This window comes from Vombatus ursinus, unplaced genomic scaffold (genome assembly GCF_900497805.2).
Source record: "Vombatus ursinus unplaced genomic scaffold, bare-nosed wombat genome assembly UNPS02014832.1, whole genome shotgun sequence".
Classification (NCBI taxonomy): domain Eukaryota; kingdom Metazoa; phylum Chordata; class Mammalia; order Diprotodontia; family Vombatidae; genus Vombatus; species Vombatus ursinus.
In genome coordinates this window covers 72,818,937-72,833,294 of record NW_020954610.1, presented here as the reverse complement: position 1 = coordinate 72,833,294, position 14,358 = coordinate 72,818,937, and the positions used below count along the sequence as shown (strand labels likewise).

The 14,358-nt window shown below is 36.7% G+C and overlaps 1 protein-coding gene across 1 annotated transcript in view; it reads right to left on the bottom strand.

Moving 5' to 3' along the window:
* The window catches only part of LOC114025811 (guanine nucleotide-binding protein G(q) subunit alpha), a 272,993-nt gene extending 259,448 nt beyond the window's left edge, over positions 1-13,545 (bottom strand). The window contains exon 1 of the mRNA XM_027839342.1: positions 13,366-13,545. Coding sequence (XP_027695143.1) covers positions 13,366-13,512 — 147 coding nt within the window. The 5' untranslated portion in view covers positions 13,513-13,545. The remainder of the gene's footprint in view (positions 1-13,365) is intronic.
* Between the last annotated feature and the right edge of the window lie 813 nt (positions 13,546-14,358).

Below are 14,358 nucleotides of genomic sequence, written 5' to 3'. Positions count from 1 at the left end.
ATGAGGAAATAGAGGTCACAGAGAGATTAAATAATTTCCCAAGATTACATAGGCAGCAAAAAGGCTGTCATATTTTAAACCCCAAATCTTTGACTCTGAATCCAATATTCTTTGCATGGTACTACATTATCTTTTTAGTCACTTATTGACTGGCATTGAGGTAAGTTTGTTGTTATGAAGACATTTTTCAGATTCTAGGTATTATTAAACTGTTTTCTGGATGATTTAGCAGGGTTTTAATCTGGCCTATAATCAAACTTAATGGTGTCAAATTATGCTGAATCATCCTCACAGTATCATTTCGAATTTCTAGTTTCAAGTCATTGATTCATTCAACGCAAACTTATTAAGGGCCTACTATATGCCAGGGTCTGTGCTGGTTGCTCTGGAATCAGGAACAGAAACTCAACCATTCCAACCCTCAAAGAAGTTACACTCTATTGGTGAGAACAACATGTACACACATAAGTAAATGCATAATATATGCAAAGTAAATACAAAGTAATTTGGGAAGGTAGGGAATTAAGAGGTGGAGGTAAAGAGGGAGTGCATGAGAATGGGCATGAGAAACAAAGGTGTCAAATAGAATGCTGAGTATGAGGAACAGAGAGGTCAGTTTGACTGGAAAATAGAGTCAAGGGGAATGATATCTAATAAACCTCTTAAAGTAGACTGGGGCCAGATTGTGATTTTACATGCCCTCAAAAAGCATTTTTGTACAAATTCTCATCCTAAAAGCAATAGGGACAGCTCCTTTAGCAGGAGAGTAAAATGGTGTAGCGGCTAGACTCTAGCCTGTACTTTAGAAAGTGGGAGAAATTGTAGGGGGATTCACCATCATAACTACTGGTTATAGTCCTCACTACTAGACTCTTCCTCCTGACCCAAAAAAAAAATGCCCTTAACATTACTTAGTATGGTGGTGTAAGACCTCTTGTACCCCCTTGTTCCTGGCCTGCCCTCTACTCATCACATTTCTCTGAAAATAAGAACCACAATTAAAATACTGTAACTTACACAAATCTTCACATGGAATAAAGCATAGTTTTCTTGTTGTTTTCTTTCCTTTCAATTTCTTTTACAAATATTTACTGTATTTCACAAACATCTATTTATTAGAAAATTGTAGTTTTTTCTTTTGTAATTGTTTCAATAGCATCTATCACCGATCATGAGTATTCCATTGGAAACTACTTGACAAGGTAAAGATGAGAAAACTTATCAGCCAACCTTCTAGATCCATAATGGAATTCAACACTGTGATGTCTTTCTCTGTGATGGAAGAAGAATAAACAAGGAGGAATCCCAATTCAACTCAAGAAACATTCATTAACCCCCATTCTGTTCCTCTGAAACACCATAGACAAATCTTATGCTTACGTTTTATGCCAAAGCAATTGTTTGCCCCAAAGCGTACATATAATCATCCAGACACATTATTCTCAAGAACAGCCATCACACATAGCTGAGGTCTGGGATCTAAGCCTTTCCTGATTCGTGGTCAGAGGAGCTGTGTGAAAAACCAAGCAAAGGTTTCAGACAACTGCTATCCAGGCACATTTGCGTCCATAGTCGGGGGGGGGGGGGGGCAGTGGAATATGTCATGCCATCAATTGAAATATCAAACAACCAAATACAGGATGGAGAAACCTGAGTTTCCAATGCCATGACCTCACCTAGTATGGTTAGATAAGTGAACCAATGCATGATGCAAGTGGGGTCAACACTACTACTTCTATTTCTGTTCAGAGCACTTAGCATTATAAAGAAGAAAACTCATTTCCATAGTCCCAGCTTAGCCTTCCACTTTACAAATACATACTGTTATTCTTGATAGAATACAAGCTTATTCAGTTGAGAGCCTACTTCACTTTTCTTTGTATCCCCTCCAGTGGCTAACCCAGTGACTGGGGTATGAATAATAAATATTTAATATGAATAATAATAATTCATAATTAAATTAATAATTTAATAAGTATTGATTGGTTGATCAAAAGAAATGCCTATAAAATGCAGATGGATTAATATTGTTACAACTGAGAAAATTACTTAAAAATTAGTCTTAGATTCTTATGTCTCATAAGCCTCCATGGTCTAATAATAATAGTTCAGCAACATCTTCATATTATATAGCACTCATCTTTAAATGTACATAATACATATTATTATCATTATTATTATTGTTATCATTTTTCTTCAACTTTAAGCAGTGTGGTTAAACTGAAGATAGGTATGTTAGACATGAACTTTCCAAAGAGAGCCAAAAAAAGAACTCAGAGGTCGTCTCATTCTCTAGTTGATGGGGAGGGTATCTTTAAAAGGAAAGTAGACTTACTATGACATATATACTCTGAAGATAGTAGTTACAGGCAGAAGTCAATGAGCAGTCATCTCACATATGCAGCATGAAAGGGATGGCTGGTCTTCATCAACCTTATCAGCTACACTCAAATATATGCATAGCAACACCATTAGCAATGCCCTTTCTAATGCAAAGAACAACAAATATGAAAACACAGATAGGCTGATGCTTAAAACATCTATTTGACTCTGTGATTCCACTGAAATGAGATGATTACCTTTACCCCAAAAGAAATAGAAAAAATGAAATTTCATGCCATAGAGTGGTACTGCTCTACATTCAGAAATCCCAGTGTTGTGGTGGTAGTTATTTTCTGGGAAAATAATAGAAACAGTCCTTGGAATCTCCTTTAATGATAAAGCCCTCACACAAAGGGTTTTTAATCCTCTGTACCAGTGGTGTCAAACTCAAATAGAATCAATGAACCACATACTGACATATGAAATGAAAAATTACTATTACCTATTTTGGATCATATTTTTATTTATTTTATTAAACATTTCTCAATTATATTTTAATCTGATTTGGGATACTACTGCTTTAGACAACAGACTTTCACAAAGTTGGAAAGCAAAAACAAAGAAGAAATAAAAATTTGGATAACCTTGTGCAGTTCTTCTAATACTCTAATGACTATGAAGATCACAGAGAAGAAAAGTCCTCTGAAACCAAGTCCTCTAATGCAGAGTTCTGGAGTTGACAGAAAATGAATGCATATTTTATAAAATTTAATAACTTATTAGAGCCCCATTTCACTCAGTCCATCTCTCACTGATGGCATTGGGAGTTCCATGTGAGGCATGAAGAAGGAATATGGCCCTAAGTCTAAGCGATTACAAAACCATGAAGCAGCTCCCTGACCATTCCTAAATGAGGTAACCAGTAATAAAAATGCCATATTAGTAAACCAAGAAAAATTAAAGTGTTATTCTTGAGCTCTGTGAGTAACATAGCCACCTTAAGGAGAAAAGAAAGTTAGGCCATAGGGAGAGAGGGAAGATGTTTGAAATAAACATAACAATGTTAGCAATTAGACATTGCCTTCTGCAACCTGCTCACTAGGAAAGGAAAATATGAAAGCCCATCCGTTCCTCTCTTTCCCTGGGGACATTAATGCAATGCAATGAACTCAGGGGGCCATGGCCCAGATACCTAACACTTAAAGCTCATTTTTCATCATCTACACTCTAGGAACTAAGTGTTGATACAAGTTTATCGGGGGTACATGAAATGGGACTTAAGATTTTAGGATCACAGAGCTGGAGCCAGAAGGGGCCTCAGAAATCATTTAATACAACACCCTCATTTTTCATTTGCAGAAACTGGGCCCAGGGAAGTTAAAAGTTCAAGCTCAAAGGGTAATTTGAACCTGGGCTCCAAAACCAGAACTAACTCCAAAGCTAAAAGCTCTTTCCACTGTACCATGTTACCTTAGGATATTCATTCTTGCCATTAAAAGCAGGAGATAATATTGTGTTTCTGTTTTATTTTTACACAGCTTCCATGTACACAATACTAGTGAAAAACAGCAACAGAGAAGCTGGGGATAACCAGTGGGTAAGAAATGAGAGTCAAAGAGAAAAAGATCTGAATCTTGTTACAGGTTTGGGGAGAAGCAGTCCTGAATGCTCTAGGAAGCAATACTGATCAGACGATGAATCTAGCTGCATACTGGAGAGAGAATGGGAATGATATACCCATGTCAAGGTCAGAGTTTATATACCATCCAGAAGGCCATTCAGGAAGCTCTAAGAAGCTAGGTGGTACAGTGGATAGCGTGCTGAACCTGGAATCAGCAAGATCTTAGCCTGAATCTGGCCTCAGACACTTACTAGTTATGTGATCTTTGGCAAATTACTTTATTTCAATTTGCCTCAGTTTCCTCATATGTTAAATGGAGATAATAATAGCACCTACTTCCTTGGATTATTATGAAGATTAAATGAGAGCATGTTTGTAAAGTGTTTTGCAAATCTTAAAGTGCTACATAACTACTATGGTTTATTATTATTATTATTATTATTATTTTAAACAAGAATTTTTCTTCTAAGATTTGCAGAAGTAGACAATGGAAAGTTTACAACCATAAAAGTAAAAGGTGACTCTGGAATAAGGACAAAAATGACAAAAAAAATGTGTGTGTGTGTGTGTTTTAAGCCATTTGTTAAATATAATATCAAATATTTTAAAGAAAAGTAAGACATGGATGAGAAAAGTCTCTGTGGAGTAAAGGTTGGGGACTTATAATCACTAAATGTTTAAATAATTTTAATTTCATCCTAAATGAAGATTACATAGTTTTTCTAAAATATCCAAAAGCAAGTCAAAGTGAAAAACCTTTGAATTACAGCCATAATTACAGCATCAATAATCTCTTGTCTATAGTTCTTCAATCACAGAACAAGAAAATTAAATGAACTTGAAATTAATGTAATCCATACTTTCTATCCCTGAGAACAACCTTAAAGTATTTTACGTGACAACAAGGTTGCCTGTTTTTAAAGACTGGAAGACAGGAAGATTTCACAACCTGTCTATGTATTAATCCTGTCACTTTCAGTAAAGTTTTCAATAAGTCCTAACCTAAGTTTAGCATGGAACTAACCTAAATCTCTCATGCTTAAGTTTTGGTGCTGTGGGGCAACTACGTGGCATAGTGGATAGAACACCAGCCCTGAAGTCAGGAGGACCTGAGTTCAAATCTGGCCTCAGACCAAATACTTGACACTTACTAGCTGTGTGACCCTGGGCAAGTCACTTAACCCCAATTGCCCCAACAAAAAAAGTTTTGCTGCCGACTTTCTTGTGGTTTTCTCAGGGAACATGGAGAACTATAGGTCATTATTCTCTTTTGATGTGAATTTCTATTTATTATACTTACTTGAAATTCTAGGTTAATTAATCCCACTATTAGCCCTAGTAAGTGAGCATTTTTTTGGTTCTTTCTTCAATTCCTTCTAAACTCTCCTTTCCCCTATTGAGAAGTAAAGATCCAAAATGGGAGTGTTCTAACAAAGATTTAACTGATATTGAAATGACAGTAGTGATAATAATCAATAGCAATAGCATTTATATAGTGTATCAAGGTTTGCAAAGGGCTTAATATACACGATATCATTTTAACGGAGCAGTAGCTTCCACTTTTAGTAGCCTAAGGTCATCTTACTTTCCAAAACTGATTGTGCACCTCCCTTAGCAAAGTCACATAAATAATAGGAGAGGATGGGGTTGGGGGAGAGACAGAGACAGAGACAGAGAAAAAGATGGAAGGAGGACAAGCAAGGGAAAGAGAAAGGGAGTCACTGATAGAAAGGCAACTATTTAAGCTTGATTTACTAAGTTACAGATGGATTCAGTTGGTGGATGGCACTCCCATACTCACAGTACACTAATATGTACTGACATATTATATTTTATTCTTTCTGGATTTCAAAGGACTAAGGATTATGTCCCTGTCATTCCTCCTAAAGCATATCCAGGATTCACAGTTTGAAGAAAATACGAGCTACTACTTTAAAAAAAAAAAAACAACTACCCAGATATCCTCACCCTTGACAAGAATATTAAACTTAATCAACAAATATTTATTGAGCTTACTTAGTAGAGCTGCTTTCATTATATCCATTATGGAGGGTAGATGTATAAAAAATTGAGTCTTTGGTATTTTTTTAAAATGAGAAAATATACTGATTGATAATAACATTATTATGGTAATTTATTGCATAGAGTTCAAAAGCATGAAGAATTACTAGCTTAAGTTCTCTGAAATGTACTAGGGACTGTTCTGTCTAGTTTTTTCCTTGTGCATAGAATAACAGTTTTAGGCACTCCGTGGTTTGTCAGAAATACTGGTAGCTTGAACATATGTTTCTATGTCGTCCTCTTCTACCAAAAAGGACCTAGAGAAAGCAAGAGAATTGAGATGTGCTGGCAATGTCTCTTCCAAAAGTAACTATCAGAAGCATAACAGGTGCTTCAAAGGGAAACTCAGGTATCAGACATGAATTTTTCCTCCTCTAGGATGAAGTGCAAATCAAGTCTCAGTCTAGGTGCTTAAGAAGTTGGGGTTTATAAGGACTTTTGTGTCAAAGTGTAAAACCTAGTACAGCATAAAAAAAAAAAAGCTTAGCTTTTGAAAATGGAGTTGACAACAGCTTTCTGGGATATGTATGGATTAGTTGAGTTCCTGGAGAAGAAGGCATCTACATTACTAGTTTAAAAAATAATAATATTATTATATTTTTTCTTTCCTGGACTGGCAAAGTGGACCAAGACCTTTTCATACTTGTCACTAAGGCTATGTGCTGTGGGGGATACCTGTCCTCAAGGATTATTCCCCTGAGCAATCCTATTGGGGGCAAGGAAACATATGCATGTGAAAAAATAACAGTAAAAGGTAATTTACTGTATCATACGAGTGACACCAACAACAAATACGCTAGGAGTGCAGAGATTCAAATCCATAAGATTATCTTTCCAAAGTTGTTTTTAAAATGACAGATCCACAGTCATGTTGATTGCTTCAGGTATTTTATGTCTCTCTTTTTATTAAGAGCCAACTCAAGTGGGGCAAAGTCAGTGAGGCAAGAATAAGTCAGAAGAATATACGAGGAAAGGACAGGCTACCATAAAATGTCCTAACTATGGATATTTCCTTTTGAAAAAATAACCTGAACCAAACAAAGTCCAGCGTCATGTACATAGGGAAAGAGGAACAAGCATTTATTAAGTGCCTACTATGTGATACTTCGTGTAGCAGGCACTGGGGTAGTGCTTTGTAAATATATCATTTGATGGTCAACCCATTGGGGTTCTTATTGTCTCTTATGGTTTGGGATAAAATGGGGGTTTTATTTTTATTTTATTTTACCCCCATAAAGGAGGATAGTATTGTCCTCATTTTTTCAACTGAGGAAGCTGAAGCAAATAGAAGTTAAGTGACTTGCCCAGGGTCACACGGCTAGTGAGTGTATGAGCCAATATTTGAACTTGGGTCTTCCTGACTCCAGGCCCAGTTCTCTATCCATTATATATCCACTTTGTCCCCTAGTTACCTTTTGTGCCACCTAGTTGCCTAGTAGGCACTTAATAAATGTTCGTTGACTGGATTTGGCTAAGTGCATAATACTTAACCACTTTTATCGATAGCTCTTGATCCTGCGGTTAGTAAAGGAAAATGTTAAGTAAGAATTAGAAGTAAGTTCAAACTCAAGACAAATAAAGCAACCAAGTTCTGGGGAATAAAGGAAGTGAGAGAGAGGAACACAGATCTGTTACTTTCCTTAAAAAATTCAAATCCTTTAGATTTCATGTATTTCATAACTTTGTAGGGCAATCTCAGATATATAATTTGACACAAAGTTGGGGAAGAACAGGCCTTTACTTCTGACAATATTTGAAAATTCATTAGTACCCAGTCAAGGACTTATGCTAGAATGTAGCATAAATACAGCCTACGTTACATTCCACAGCTACCATTACCTTTGTTTCCTCTGGCTCCCTGTGGCCAATTTCATATTCAAGCAGAAACAAAAGCAACACCAATATTTTGGCATGGTATATTCACAACTCAAAAGTCACTTTGCAACAAACATAAATACTAATGTCTTGATGTCTTTTTAAACAGTTATTTCAACATACAAGCTAAGACATTTTTGCAAAAAGTCATTTGCCTTTGAACCCAGAGCAAATATGGTGGTACAGCAATAAAAAACCGAATTCAACAAGTAAACAGTAGAGTTTATTAAGTACCTACTATGTACAAGACACTGCTGAAAAACTTTATTTATGTTACGATTTTTTTATTACATGCTAACTAGAATGGAGTGGTTTTTTTTGTTGTTTGTAAAGATGGTCCCACTCAGTTATAGTTGTCAACAATTAATTGCATTAAAAGACATATGAAACTATCAAAATATTAAGAAACCATTGTATCATCTCTATATAGATAACATATATATGCATCTCCATGTATTTCTATATGTATATACAAACATTTACACAATATATACACATATATCCATATACACATATAGGTATATAGATATCCCTAATCTCTCTCCTGGACTCCAGTTATGCATCATAAACAACCTGCTGGACACATATTCTTGGATGTCCCAAAGTTTTTTCAAATTTAACATGTCTACATGTGAACTAATTATCTTTCCCATCAAAATCAATCTTTCCCATCAAAATCAATCTCTCCTCCAAACTTCCCTTTTTGATTGGAAGACCACAACCTCCCAGTCACCTAGGTTCTTCACCACATAATCATTCCTGCCTCTTCCTTTTCCCTCACCCCTATATCCAAGCACTTGCCAAGTCTTGTGAATTCCTCAGCCAAACCATCTTCAGTATCTACTCCTGTCTCTTCACTCACATACACTCAATCCCACTTCAGACTCTCACCAACTAAGAGCATTTTGTACTACTCTAAGAGCTTCTTAATTGGTGTCCTCTTCCTCGACTCTCTCCATTCTCCAAAACACCGTGTCACCCTCCAAGTGCAAATATTTCCTAAAGATGCCCATTGCCTTTAGGATATGACATAGACCTCATTCGGTCAGACCAGGCATTTAAGGCTTTCTGCCATCTAGCTGCCACCAATCTTTTCAAGATTATTTCAAACTCTATTTTCCAGCCAGACTATAATATTAACTATTCCTTAAACTTGAGTGTCCAACTTTCTGAATTTGCACAATCTGTCCCCGTACCTGAAATACAATGACTTCCCTTCTTCATCCCATTCTCTCAGAATCTTTTTTTTCCCCTTCAAGGTTCAGCTCAGGTAGTCCCTCCTTTATGAAGCCTTCCCTGATTTCTCTACTTGTTAAATCTTCTCTCCTTCCTTAATTTTCTTAATATCACACTTATCAGAGTTTAGGTTTCATTTTTGTCTATATCCTCAGCTCTTGGAATAATGCCATTGCATATAGACTGGTATTTAGTAAAAGTTTTTTTAAATGAATTTTTATTCAGCTCAGATATTATTAATTTTTTGGCATGTGTATGGTTAGTCTCTCAACTAGATTACAAACTCCTTAAAGGTAGGCCAAGCTTCTTTATATCTCCCAAAGTATCTAGCACAGTGCTAGGGACACAGTAAGCTCAATAAAAATTTCCTAAATTAAATTAAACAGGTCAACAAATTTGAGCCTACAGGCCTGGCATTCAGCTATTTATAAACTTCATTAAGATTGTATTAGTCTTATTCTCAGTTTTGAAAAACAAAAAGTCTTTCATTAAGTTCCTACTCTGATGCCTGATGATGGCACGATTTCCCTGGACTCCTGAAGCTATGCCCCCCAAATTCATGCTCTGGTAGGTCTACCAAGCTAGAGAGGATTTGGTTGAGCATGGGCCTAAGGATAGATCACAAGTTTGTCATTCAAGGAACTTTAACTAAACTTAGCAACTTAGCTAAATCCAGACAGGCTTATTACCAGGAGATTGGCCACCAAGTGATTAAATTTTTGGCAACAACTTTTTATTAAGACAGTGTGAGGTTGTGATCTGCAGACATGTGTAGATTAAATAAGGAACACAAAATACATATGGACATTGTAGGGCATCATAATAGCAGTAATCATATCCTGAGTGACGAGGGTACTTCCACAGGCAGGAGTTAAACAACTTAAGGAATGGGAAATCATTATATACGTGGTCAAGTCACAAAGTAGTTTGGAACATGGTCCGTACCTAGATGTTTAAAAATTTTAACAATAGATGATTATGCCTTTCTTGGCAAATGCTACAGCCAGATGAATTTTTATATAAGAGTTGGGAAACAGAAACTCTTAGTGCTCCCAAGAAACTCTCCAAGATGCAAAACAGTTGCCACTCTGAATTAGCCAGAGATCTCCCCACATCAGTGAAATTATAGGTCCATACCAAAATAATAATAAATATGATAAATATCATTGATCTTTATCTCTGGGACCAAATGCCTCAAATTCCTAGAATTATCTGTAAAACATTAGATTTATGAGAACAAGGCAAATTACAGCTAAAGTAGCTGACACCAAGGACTCATATCTTCCTAACAACTTTGTTTGTTTATATAGGCTTACCTGAATCGTCTCTCAATTAGTCAGAATATAACTTAATCACACCAACCAGTTCTCCAATCATCCTGAATAAATGGGAGTGCTTATTAATAATCAAAGAAGAAACCTTTCAAGATTGTCTCAACTGTTACTGAACAAAAAATAAAAATCTATCGCAGCAGTATAAGACGAGGCAGAAACTCCACAGAGAATCTAGATTTGACAACTAGAAAATCCATTCTTAAGTTTTAAATGTCTGATGCCCAGAAAACTTGGTAGCCTACTCTAGCCTGCTATAATGGCCCAAATACTCAGCATCCTTGACTACCTTCTTTGGCATACCCAGTCAAACAAACAAATAGTAATGAGCATCACAAAATTATGACTTTTAAAATACTGGAGGAATCTTCAGCTCTTGTTTTCTTCCCTGAGAGTTTTGTTGTTGTCGCTGTTGTTGTTTAATGAGCAAGGTTATCTTGGAATGAACTCTGTATTCCTATAAGGCTTGGTAAGAGTAGTCACACTTCATTAAGCTTACATGGGAGGATGTTGGTGTATGAGAATATAACCAGTTAATAGAAAAAGAAAAGGGGAAAATCTTGATTTTCTATTGTTTAAATGTGAAATGCCTTTTGAGTGGTAATTTAAGCTCAAAGTAGATGGAATTTCATTATTTTGCCTATAATTCTGCTTTCAGGATTGAATCACAAATGCTACTGCATACCAGGGGATTACACCTTCATATATCTTTCATTTTCCCTGACTGAATAGAGTTCATAGAATCACAGAACCACAGAGGTCATATAATTGAATAGAAATCAAAGGAAGTTTAATCCTTAACTTTAGATTACCATGCATTCTTATTTCTTTCCAGAATTTAATGCTGTGATTAAAGATGCTCAAACACCTCTCAAGTTACAGAATATATCCTATTAATCAGAGGTGATTCATTCTCTGTGGCTTATTGTAGGTGGTCAGCTCCTGCCAAGCATAAAACTACCAAGGAATCAATTCAAAGATGGTCTCTGATGTCAATATAGAATTACTCTATACCATAGAGTACCTGAACTTTCACTAGCAGAAACCATTCTATTTTCTTAATTTAGAGAGAAGACAGATGCCTCAAAGGCATAGATGCCTCTATCACCCTGGGCGGATCTTATCTATTTTGCTGCCCTAGGTAGATGCTGAATTGTGCTGCCTTGATTTCATTTTCAAATCTAGACATATGTACACACAAACTACCTCCCTTATTCCCAAACCTGAAATGAAGATGATCAAGATAAGGCATTTGCAAGAGCAACAAACCCCATAGTGAAATTCAAATGTCTGTATGAGCTTGTATTAAGCCCCTACTATTTTTCAAGGCACTATGCTAGGTGTTCGTTATTGTTGAGTAGCTTCAGTCATGTCTCTCAGTGATCCTATTTGAGGTTTTCTTGGCAGAGATACTAGAGTAGTTTGCCATTTCCTTCTTCATTTTATAGATGAAGAACTGAGGCAAATAGGGTTGAGTGAATTGCCCAGGGTCATACTGCTAGTAAGTGTCTGAGGCCATATTTGAACTCAGGTTCTCCAGACTCCAGGGCTGGTGTTCTATACACTGTGCCATCTAGCTGTTAGGTGCTGGAGATTTTGGGGGGGAGGTCTGAACTGCTGGTATCTTTGATGTAGGGAACTTCTAGTAAGGAAAATTCCAGCCAAGAAATTAGTTCGACAAGTTGCTATTAAAGTTTTAGTCTCAGAGAGTTTCCTCGAGTCCTTAACCTGCGTGGTTAAGTGATTTGCCCAGGATCATGTGGCCAGTACATTTAAGAGAAAGGATTGAACCCAGATCTTCCTAACCCATATTGCCTCTAGGCAGTAGAAAAATGAAGACAAGAAAAAAGAAAGAAAGAAAGAAAAGAAGAAAAAAGAAAGAAAAAGCAGTTCTTGACCTCAAGGAACTTAACATTCTCCTGGGAGTAGCATGACAGGTACATAGATAAGTATGATGCAAGGTAGACGGGAAAGGGGGTCAGAAAGAGGGCAAAGTGCCAAAGGAAAATCTGAATTATGATACCTTCCGTGCCCTCTGTGACTGCCACTTTGTACGGATTCACATGCATCATCCTCCATTCAACTGCCATTAGATATCACCACATCTTTAAGTTTTCGTCCTAAAATTCCTCACAGTCTGATCTAATCATGGTCCTTTCTCTACTTCTTTCTAAACAGAGTTCTGTTCCTTAATAAACATACTACTAGATACCTGCAATGTTTATTTGTTATTGTTTAAAAATAAAAAACTCAAAAATGTGTATTTCTTGCCTAACCATTCCTAGTATTAGTTTAGAAGGTGCTACTGACTTTCACAAGTGTTATCTACCTGAGGGTGTCACGTTTGAAGGACGACACATAAATCTGGGCAAAAACAAATGACAAACTGGACTGTTTGAAAGAAAATTGAGGCTGCAAACCTCAGAAAGGCCAATCAGGAAGTTTAAAATTAAACCAGACACAATGGCCCTAAGATGCTTTCCTTTCTTTGTAAATGAAGCATATAGTGTGTGAGCTAAGACAGCACAGTCAGCTTCTCTTTGAAGTTTCCTGGCTTCAGTCATTTTGTGTCACAATTTCAAATTGGTTAAATCTTACTTTGGAGTTCAGGTTTATACAAGCTGGAAGCCAACCAACTTCATGTCCATTTAATATGCCACAGCAAAAAACACCTTTAAAAGAAACAAGCCTACCACATTTACAATAATACGTTAGCATCTGGCTTTCCTGATGACACTGGAATATTAATAAATAACCATGCTATTAAAGTACATCTCCTACAAGTAACTGACTGTTCACTGGACATCTTTTTGGGGAGGGCCAAAAAAACTCTCTATATTTCGGAAGCTTTTAAAGGACCATTGGCAATGCAGTAGTGTTTTTATCATAGGAAGTGTAAAAAAAATTAGCAAAGCTTACCTTATTGTGTTCATACTTGTATGGGATTTTGAGTGTGTCCATGGCTCTGATCATAGCCTGCATCGCTGTAAATATGTTCTGATACACCAGTTTTGTGAATCCTCTTTTGTCTTCATCGGAATAACCTGATCCATGGATGATTCTCATCTGCTTGATGAATGTGCTTTTGCCGCTCTCTCCTGTACCTGAAAGACAGGCAATAACAATGGCTCATCTAACTAAAACGCTCAGGCACAGTTCTTCTGATGTAAAGAAATCCAATCGGGCTGAAAATTGTGGTATTGATCTGAGGCCACATTGCATGAATTGTGCGTAGAGGGCTGGTCTTGCCTTTAAGAAGACCCAGGCTCAAGTCCTGCTTCTGACACTGACTGTGACCATGGACAAGTAACCTAAACTTCCAATGCCGTGGGGCAACAATCTGAGTTTGCAAATCAGAGAAGTTGCCAATTTGTATTGGAGGAAGGAGTTCCCTACAACAACTAAATCTTACATTGGAACCCCTCTCTTAACAAAATAATAACAACAAAATCCTGCAGGCAACAAAGACTTAAGGTCAAATCAAAATTAGGTCAGAGAAGGGAAACCTCTAATGGAGATGGAAATAGTACTAAAGGGGGCCTTTGAGAAGTTACCTCCCCAAGCAAGTGTTTGTCCAAGAACTATACCAAATGCTCTCCTTTGGAGTAAAGCATCATAAACTGTTTTTTAGACTAAGTTTTAGTCATGCTTTTTGTTTTTTTATAACACAGTAATTTTCAGATATACCCTCCTCTGACACTGACCCCTCCATTATAAACAAAAAAAACAGTTATGCAAAAAATACTTGTCCCCTAAACCCGGAATGTCCTCCCTCCTTCCTCCTACTTCTTAGAATCCATTAGCTTCCTTTAAAACTCAGCTCAAATGTATGACCCCCTACATGATTCTCTGCTGCTAATGCCTTCACCACTAAATCATTTTATATTTACTTGGCATGTTTTGTATTTACTT